Here is a 10,031-nt window from a genome sequence, read left to right as displayed (position 1 = left end):
TTATTGCACTGACAGTCATTGCAACCTGTCTTACTGTAGTCAATGATTAGTCCCAGTTAGTTTAGTAACAAAACCTTAGACACTGTTTTGATAACTGATGGTTATTTATGATCCAACCCTACATTCTGGTGTTGCCTCCACAAACAGGAAGTGAACAAGATATGAGTTAAAATGTAAACAGTAACATTCACTCTGTCTTAAAAGGCACAATGTCTTATTTACACCAGTTCTTCTTTCTTCAAGTTTAGGAGTAGACCTTTAAAATGTACACTGTAAAATTCACTGTCCTAAAGAGGCAGGGAGATGTCTTATCCTTCTAGATTACAGATGTTATGCCCCTATTTATTCACACTTTTTGACACACAGTATGAATACATGATTGTGTCAGCTTGTGCAGCAGACATTAGTCAGTCATGTTGCTCCTGGTCACGTGATGCGGCAGCCCCACCTGCGACTTCAACAATCAGTGTCAGCTCTCGGCCCAAGAGGGAATTACCTCCTTATCTAATGAAGAAGTTGGTTTCTCCTGTGGGAGACTCAGGTTCAGATCAGTGTCTTTGTGTGTGTGTGTGTGTCTGTCTGAATGTGAACATTTGTTTCTCTCCTACCTGTAGTTCAGAGTACCATTCTTTCAAATCACACCAGTCTTCAGACCATCATTAACATACAGTAGAGTTCATTAAAAGTACCTATGAGAAGCCTATTTCTCACAGATCCATTCTTGTGAAAATGAACATCCCAAATCCCTCCATACGCCTTGGCCTGACGATATGTAATAGATTTCCCCACAGTTCTGGTACGTACCACCACCAGGCTCTCCACTCCACCAATACCTGCAGTAGAAACAACAGAGTTAGATTGACCACTCTCTCAGAACCTAGAGTATGAACAACAGAGTTAGGCTGACCACTCTCTCAGAACCTAGAGTATGAACAACACAGAGTTAGACTGACCTCTCTCTCAGAACCTAGAGTATGAACAACACAGTTAGACTGACCTTTCTCTCAGAACCTAGAGTATGAACAACACAGAGTTAGGCTGACCACTCTCTCAGAACCTAGAGTATGAACAACAGAGTTAGACTGACCACTCTCTCAGAAAGAGTATGAACAAAACAGATAATCAGTCCTACACCTTCTACTGTGGTCAGTGTTATTAGATCAGTAGTCTCTTACCTTGAGGTGGTCAGTGTTATTATAGATCAGTAGTCTCTTACCTTGGGGTGGTCAGTGTTATTAGATCAGTAGTCTCTTACCTTGGGGTGGTCAGTGTTTTATAGATCAGTAGTCTCTTACCTTGGGGTGGTCAGTGGGGAGCCGTCCACCCATTTCCAGGTCCCCTCAGTAACAGAGTCAGTCAGACCAATCCAGGCATATTTGACTGATTTAAACCCATTGATGAATGTCTGTTGTGACACAGAAAAATCATTGTTACTAACACATGATGGAATAATAAATAAAGTATCTCTCTCTGTCTCTCACCTGTTCCTCTTCACTGTTAATGATCACCAGATCTGCTCCTCTCTCCAGACAGTCCTGTCTACTCTCCTCCCAGGATTTCTTCTCAGTAGAGAGGTAGTAACAGCTGCAGCCAAACCTTCTCCATCCTTCAGGACAGGACCCTAGAAGTTTCACATTAAACCTCTCACTAAAGGCTTCAGTCATACTAAAGTTATACTTAAATCTGAAGTGGTTCTCCATCAGATTAGTAATAAATGTCTCACCCCATGTTCAAAAATGACATTTTTCCCTTTATTCAGATTACAACCTCTCACTTTTGGTTATTTTAAAATGAAAAAAAATCTCAAAAATATTGTTATTTTTAAAACAAGCCATAAAAAGTTGGTTGCAATTTCAGTTTATTCCAAATATTATGGTTAAACTCAAATACACTAATTGATTTAAGAATAACTTTATTTTTTATGTAAAGCGTTATAATCTTTCTACGTTCTAGAAATAGGACTGGTAGAGTTGTTACACATGCAGCTAACAAAAATATATGGAAATGTCTGTTCTACTCTAAATGAAAACCAACGTTGGGGAAGAGATTTTCCATGTACCTATTCCATGGTACATGGTTTATGAACTGATACACAAAACGACCCTGGATTAAAAAAAGGTTAAAATTATTACACACCATTCTTGCAACCAATAGAAGGTTATATACAGTGCTTTCAGAAAGTGTTAAATGTAAAAAATAAATCCCCCGTCATCAATCCACACACAATACCCCATAATGACAAAGCAAAAACAGTTTAAAAAAACATTTTTGCAAATGTATTAAAAATAAAAAACGGAATTATTACATTTACATAAGTATTAAGACAGTTTACTCAGTACTTTGCTGAAGCACATTCGGCAGTGATTACAGCCTTGAGGTCTTCCTGGGTATGACGCTACAAGCTTGGCACACCTGTATTTGGAGAGTTTCTTCCATTCTTCTCTGCAGATCCTCTCAAGCTCTGTCAGGTTGGATGGGGAGTGTCGCTGCAAAGCTATTGTCAGGTCTCTCCAGAGATGTTGGATCGGGTTTAAGTCCGTGCTCTGGCTGGGCCACTCAAGGACATTCAGAGACTTGTCCCGTAGCCACTCCTGCGTTTTCTAGGCTGTGTGCTTAGGGTCGTTGTCCTGTTGGAAGGTGAACCTTCGCCCCCAGTCTGAGGTCCTGAATAATACCATGCTATTGTTTAAAGAGAGTGAACAGTTATGAACTTAAATGTATTCATAAACCAATTAGGCACATTTGGGCAGTCTTGATACAACATTTTGAACAGAAATGCAATGGTTCATTGGATTAGTCTAAAACTTTGCACATATACTGCTGCCATCTAGTGGACACAATCTAAATTCCGTAGTCATATATTTGCCTTTCTTTGCATTATAAAAGATGGAAAAAACAAACATATTTTTTTAGTATTCTCTTTTACCAGATCTAATGTGTTATATTATCCTACATTAATTTCACATTTCCACAAACTTCAAAGTGTTTCCTTGCAAACGGTATCAAGAATATGCATATCCTTGTTCAGGTCCTGAGCTACAGGCAGTTAGATTTGGGAATGTCATTTTAGGCAAACATTTAACAAGAAAAAGGTCCGACACTTCAGAGGTTAAGTAAACAAGGTATCTGTTTTTTATTACATTTGCACACCCCCCAAAAAACTGTTTTGCTTTGTCATTGTGGGGTATTGTGTGTAGATTGATGAGGATAGCCATTCTAAAATCCAATTTAGAATAAGGCTGTAACTTAATAAAATGTGGAAAAAGTGAAGGGGTCTGAATACTTTCTGAATGCATTGTATATGGGGGGATACAACCATCCCAGCTCCACAGATTTAGCTGCTTAGAGAAAGAATCATTAGATCAATTCTTTTGGTACTGTCCATATGTAGCTTGTTTTTGGTCGCAGGTTCAGGAATGACTGAAGAATTGCAACATTTTCCCCGAGCTAACTCTGCAGATAGCACTGCTGGGTGATTTAAAAAGCCATAGTCAATCGATCAATATTATAATAATACTCCTAGCAAAACGTTTTTACTTTGTTACAATATGTGGAATCTGTGAGACTAGAAAGGTTCCAGCACAAGCTGGAAGTAGAAGCCTCAGTGTTGTTTTCAGTTGGTTTACAACAATTAGGGAACGGTAGGGTTAGTGGAATTAATAAGTAAAATATATATTTTTAAATATATATACTACCAGTCAAAAGTTTGGACACACCTACTCATTCAAGGGTTTTTCTTTAGTTTGACTATTTTCTACATTGTAGAATAACAGTGAAGACATCAAAACTATGAAATAACACATGCTATTGAACAAATCAAAATATATTTTATATTTGAGATTCTTTCAAGTAATGATGGAATGTGGTTTCTCTTTGCTTATTTGAGCTGTTCTTGCCATAATGTGGACTTGGTATTTTACCAAATAGGGCTATCTCCTGTATACCACCCCTACCTTGTCACAACACAACTGATTGGCTCAAACACATTAAGGAAAGAAATTCCACAAATTCACTTTTAACAAGGCACACCTGTTAACTGAAATGCATTCCAGGTGACTACCTCATGAAGCTGGTTGAGAGAATGCCAAGTGTGCAAAGCTGTCATCAAGACAAAGGGTTGCTATTTGAAGAATCTCAAATATAAAATATATTTAGATTTGTTTAACACTTTTTTGGTTACTACATGATTCCATATGTGTTATTTCATAGTTTTGATGTCTTCACTATTATTCTACGATGTAGAAAATAGTACAAATAAAGAAAAACCCTTTACAGAAAATATATAAATGGGGGATTGGAAATGGTGCAGACAATTACATGTTTTTATATATAATTATTTAACTAGGCAAGTCAGTTAAGAACAAATTCTTATTTTCAATGTCGGCCTAGGAACGGTGGTTTAACTGCCTTGTTCAGGGGCAGAACGACAGATTTCTACCTTGCTAGCTTGGGGATTCGATCTTCCAACCTTTCGGTTACTGGCCCAACACCCTAACCACTAGGCTACCCTGCTGCTCCACATTGAAGGAAGCCACAATCTGCAACATTAAAGATGACCTACCCCCTAAAAAAATAATACAATCTGAGTTCTAGGTAGTTCTGATGACCTCTGATCTCCTGTGGCGTGTGTTGAGCGCAAAGGCAGAACACAGCTCCAGTCAATTTAATTTGTTTCTGGTCCTAATGGTCATGGATAGCATTGACAATACTTCTTGAATATGCTTGTGTGTGAGATAACAGGTCAACTACAGAAACTGTGGATCAGGAAGCAAATAAAAAGGTGGGCCCTTTGTACACATTTACCTTTGTTCTCCCAGTTCAGTCTTTCTATCTCCTTCTGTAGCTGGTCACGCTCCATAGTTGTAGTGTTCAGACTCTTCTTCAACTTGTCTATTTCAGTGGTTCTGGTATTTAGACTACTCTGTTGCTGGTCTCTCTCTTTAGTCAGGGTGTTGTAACTGATCTGTAGCTGGTCTCTCTCTTTAGTCGGGGTGTTGTAACTGGTCTGTAGCTGGTCTCTCTCTGTGGTCCTGGTATTTAGACTATTCTGTAGCTGGTCTCGCGCTGAAGTTGCATCTGTAAAATGGAAAAGTCAATCAAAATGTGTAACTGTCACAACATTGACAAAAATGTTTTAGTAAAAAACAATGTTCACTTACAGGAATCCCACAGGCCTATGATCACAGCCAGTAGAACAAACACTGCAGCAACTGTGGAGGGTCTCTTCCACCACTGAAAATGTTCTGAATAACAAGTTATTAAAGTCAGATCTTTGGTAATGTGGTAATGTGGTAATGTGTTTTATTGTATCATTGTTTTATTTGAGCTGGATTCTGCAGGAACAGGACCAGCACCTCAGTTTTGGACTGATGGATTCCACAACCTATTTGGTCGGATCCGCTACCTCTCGTGGCATAGAAAATAATTGTTACTGTTTGCAATGAAAGAATTTGAATTAAAGAGCTCAAAGTTAATTTGAGTTTCCTCCCCGTTAATTCTCCTGCCCCCTAAAATAAATGCACTGTAAAAACGTAGATTTCTATCCCGGGACTGATTTTCTGAGAATACTAAACTTTTCACAACTTTATTACTCATTACGCTGTTATTTCTAACCTGAAATGGATGACAATACCTTCAAATTAAACCTGACGATTTGCACTTTAACCCCATAGTCATGATTTAAAATCCAAACTTTTGGAGTATTGAGCCATAAGAAGAAAACATGCTTCACTGTCCCAATAACTACGGAGGGCCTGTAGGTAGGGGTAAGGTAGAGGCTGCTAGTCTCAATATTAACAGAGGGTACTGTAGGTAGGGTAGAGGCAGGTAGTCTCAATATTAACAGAGGGTACTGTAGGTAGGGTAGAGGCAGGTAGTCTCAATATTAACAGAGGGTACTGTAGGTAGTGGTAAGGTAGAGGCTGCTAGTCTCAATATTAACAGAGGATACTGTAGGTAGGGGTAAGGTAGAGACAGGTAGTCTCAATATTAAGAGGGTACTGTAGGTAGGGGTAAGGTAGAGACAGGTAGGCTCAATATTAACAGAGGATACTGTAGGTAGGGGTAAGGTAGAGACAGGTAGTCTCAATATTAACAGAGGGCCTGTAGGTAGGGGTAAGGTAGAGACAGGTAGCCTCAATATTAACAGAGGGTACTGTAGGTAGGGGTAAGGTAGAGGCAGGTAGTCTCAATATTAACAGAGGGCACTGTAGGTAGGGGTAAGGTAGAGACAGGTAGCCTCTAGGTTAGAGTGTTGGGCCAGTATGTAGTGGTAAGGTAGACTCAATATTAACAGAGTGCCTGTAGGTAGGGGTAAGGTAGAGGCTGCTAGTCTCAATATTAAGAGGACACTGTAGGTAGGGGTAAGGTAGAGGCTGCTAGTCTCAATATTGACAGAGGGCACTGTAGGTAAGGTAGAGACAGGTAGACTCAATATTAACAGAGGGTACTGTAGGTAGGGGTAAGGTAGAGGCAGGTAGCCTCAATATTAACAGAGGGTACTGTAGGTAGGGTAGAGGCAGGTAGTCTCAATATTAACAGAGGGTACTGTAGGTAGGGTAGAGGCAGGTAGCCTCAATATTAACAGAGGATACTGTAGGTAGGGTAGAGACAGGTAGTCTCAATATTAACAGAGAGTACTGTAGGTAGGGTAGAGGCAGGTAGCCTCAATATTAACAGAGGATACTGTAGGTAGGGTAGAGGCAGGTAGTCTCAATATTAACAGAGGGTACTGTAGGTAGGTGTAAGGTAGAGGCAGGAAGCCTCAATATTAACAGAGGGTACTGTAGGTAGGTGTAAGGTAGAGGCAGGTAGCCTCAATATTAACAGAGGGTACTGTATGTAGTGGTAAGGTAGACTCAATATTAACAGAGGGTACTGTAGGTAGGGGTACGGTAGAGGCTGATATCCTCTGTTAATATTGAGGCTACCAGCCTCTACCTTACCCCTACCTACAGTATCCTCTGTTAATATTGAGGCTACTGTAGGTAGGGGTAAGGTAGAGGCTGGTAGGCTCAATATTAACAGAGGGTACTGTATGTAGTGGTAAGGTAGAGGCAGGTAAACTCAATATTAACGGGCACTGTAGGTAGGGGTAAGGTAGAGGCAGGTAGCCTTGAGATTACAGTGTTGGGCCAGTAACCAAACGGTTGCTGGTTTAAATACCGGAGCAGACAAGGTGAAAAATCTGTTGTTGTGCCCTTCAACAAGGCACTTCATCCTAATTGCTCCGGGAGCGCTGTACGTTGGAGACATTGTGATCATTGTCACGAAGTCCCACTGGCATTAGAAATGTAATTCCCTCGACCTCATGGCACCTGAGCTCAATTTCGAGTCTCATAGCAAAGGATCTGAATACTTATGTAAATAAGGTATCTTTTTTATATATTTGCAACAATTTCTAAACCTGTTTTCACTTCGTCATTATTGGGTATTGTGTGTAGATTGACGAGGAAAAAACATTTGTTCCATTTTAGAATAAGGTTGTAACAGAACAAAATGTGGGAAAAGTCAAGGTGTCTGAATATTTTCTGAATTCATTATAAATCCTCTCCACAATAACAAGAGTTTTACACTGTAGTGCTGATAAAGTTAAAGCAATCAGAGGCAGATCAACTCCTTGACATAATGACTCACAGGAACAGAAACAAGCATGAACATCACAACACATTCATTACATTAACACCAGGCACAATACTTAAGTATGGTACTTCCTTACTTGTGGTGAAGGTTGTGGACACCAGTTGACTTTGCTTTCCATTTTCCAGCATAGTGCAAACAGTGACAGAGTACTGAGTAGCAGGTTCCAGGTCAGAGAGAGTGATGACGTGTGATGACGTGTGAAGACGTGGTAGTGATGTGTGGTTCTGTCCCTGGACAGTGGTAGGAGATCTGGTAATGATGTTGGGTTTGGTCCAATCCTGGTGGCTGGTTCCAGCTAACAGCAGCTGATGTGGTGTCTACTCAGTCAACAGTCAGCTGGTCTGGAGCAGAGGGTACTAAGGGAATGTAAACAGCTGTTGGAAGGAGTGGACCAAAGCGCATCTTTATTATTTGAACTTAACACTGATTAACAAAAACAACCGAGAACACGAACGAAAACTAAACAGTTCTGTCTTGTGCAGACACAAAAACAGAAAACTTACCCCTCCCTTCCCCTTCCCTTTCCCTTTCCCCTTCCCTTTCCCCTTCCCCTTCCCCTTCCCCTTCCCTTTCCCTTTCCCTTTCCCCTTCCCCTTCCCCTTCCCCTTCCCCTTCCCCTTCCCCTTCCCCTTCCCCTTCCCTTCCCTTCCCTTCCCTTCCCTTCCCCACAAAACACAGGTGGGACAAGGCTACCTAAGTATGGTTCTCAATCAGAGACAACGCTAGACAGCTGCCTCTGATTGAGAACCACACCCGGCCAAACACACAGAAATAGAAAACATAGAACACAAAACATAGAATGCCCACCCCAGTTCACGCCCTGACCAAACCAAAATAGAGACATAAAAAGGATCTATAAGGTCAGGGAGTGACAGGGAAAATACATTTTTGTTAGTGCAGCTTCAGTTTAACTCCAGAAATACAGTGGGGCAAAAAAAGTATTTAGTCAGCCACCAATTGTGCAAGTTCTCCCACTTAAAAAGATGAGAGAGGCCTGTACCTATTTTCATCATAGGTACACTTCAACTATGACAGACCAAAATGAGAAAATAAATCCAGAAAATCACATTGTAGGATTTTTAATTAATTTATTTGCAAAATATGGTGGAAAATAATTATTTGGTCACCTACAAACAAGCAAGATTTCTGGCTCTCACAGACCTGTAACTTCTTCTTTAAGAGGCTCCTCTGTCCTCCACTCGTTACCTGTATTCATGGCACCTGTTTGAATTTGTTATCAGTATAAAAGACACCTGTCCACAACCTCAAACAGTCACACTCCAAACTCCACTATGGCCAAGACCAAAGAGCTGTCAAAGGACACCAGAAACATAAATTGTAGACCTGCACCAGGCTGGGAAGACTGAATCTGCAATAGGTAAGCAGCTTGGTTTGAAGAAATCAACTGTGGGAGCAATTATTAGGAAATGGAAGACATACAAGACCACTGATAATCTCCCTCGATCTGGGGCTCCACGCAAGATCTCACCCCGTGGGGTCAAAATGATCACAAGAACGGTGAGCAAAAATCCCAGAACCACACGGGGGACCTAGTGAATGACCTGCAGAGAGCTGGGACCAAAGTAACAAAGCCTACCATCAGTAACACACTTCGCCGCCAGGGACTCAAATCCTGTAGTGCCAGACGTGTCCCCCTGCTTAAGCCAGTACATGTCCAGGCCCGTCTGAAGTTTGCTAGAGAGTATTTGAATGATCCAGAAGAAGATTGGGAGAATGTCATATGGTCAGATGAAACCAAAATATAACTTTTTGGTAAACTCAACTCGTCATGTTTGGAGGACAAAGAATGCTGAGTTGCATCCAAAGAACACCATACCTACTGTGAAGCATGGGGGTGGAAACATCATTTTTAATCCTCTCCACAATAACAAGAGTTTTACACTGTAGTGCTGATAAAGTTAAAGCAAGCAGAGGAAGATCAACTCCTTGACATAATGACTCACAGGAATGGAAGAAAGCATGAATTCAGATACTGTATTATAAACCACTGTAACCCTCTCACCACAGGCTTAGATACATCGATCCAGTAAGTATGGTGAAACGGACACTCGGTATATAATAAACCTGGTATGACTTAACTTGCTAGGGAAAAACCAGAGACCAGGGTTCTTACCTACAGATAGAATGGTTATATAGAAAATAATGAACGATACACTTTCATTCAATCCGCAATACACATGACACCATACAATTTTAAAACAAGACTAAACCTAAACCTGGGTGGTAAACTGAAAATGTTAGTTGGTGCCGTTGGAGCTCAGAAAAACACTAGGCTAACCCCACTGTTACTCATGGTTTTGCAGAAACCCGTTGAAACCAACAGTTCCAAGGCTGTTTATAATTCAATTCAACGAAGCCCTCAAATTCCC

The 10,031-nt window shown here is 40.6% G+C and overlaps 1 protein-coding gene across 1 annotated transcript; it reads right to left on the bottom strand.

Moving 5' to 3' along the window:
* Positions 1-428: 428 nt before the first annotated feature.
* Positions 429-7,945, bottom strand: LOC139374629 (CD209 antigen-like protein C). Its single transcript, XM_071115662.1, has 6 exons — positions 7,718-7,945; positions 5,160-5,243; positions 4,804-5,076; positions 1,482-1,621; positions 1,296-1,405; positions 429-833 (listed from the first exon to the last, which is right to left on the bottom strand). The coding sequence occupies exons 1-6, from the start codon at positions 7,767-7,769 to the stop codon at positions 701-703; spliced, it is 792 nt and encodes a 263-aa protein (XP_070971763.1). The 5' UTR covers positions 7,770-7,945; the 3' UTR covers positions 429-700.
* Between the last annotated feature and the right edge of the window lie 2,086 nt (positions 7,946-10,031).

Source organism: Oncorhynchus clarkii, chromosome 19, assembly GCF_045791955.1.
Source record: "Oncorhynchus clarkii lewisi isolate Uvic-CL-2024 chromosome 19, UVic_Ocla_1.0, whole genome shotgun sequence".
NCBI classification, from domain to species: Eukaryota; Metazoa; Chordata; class Actinopteri; order Salmoniformes; family Salmonidae; genus Oncorhynchus; species Oncorhynchus clarkii.
This window is presented reverse-complemented; position numbering and strand designations above follow the sequence as displayed.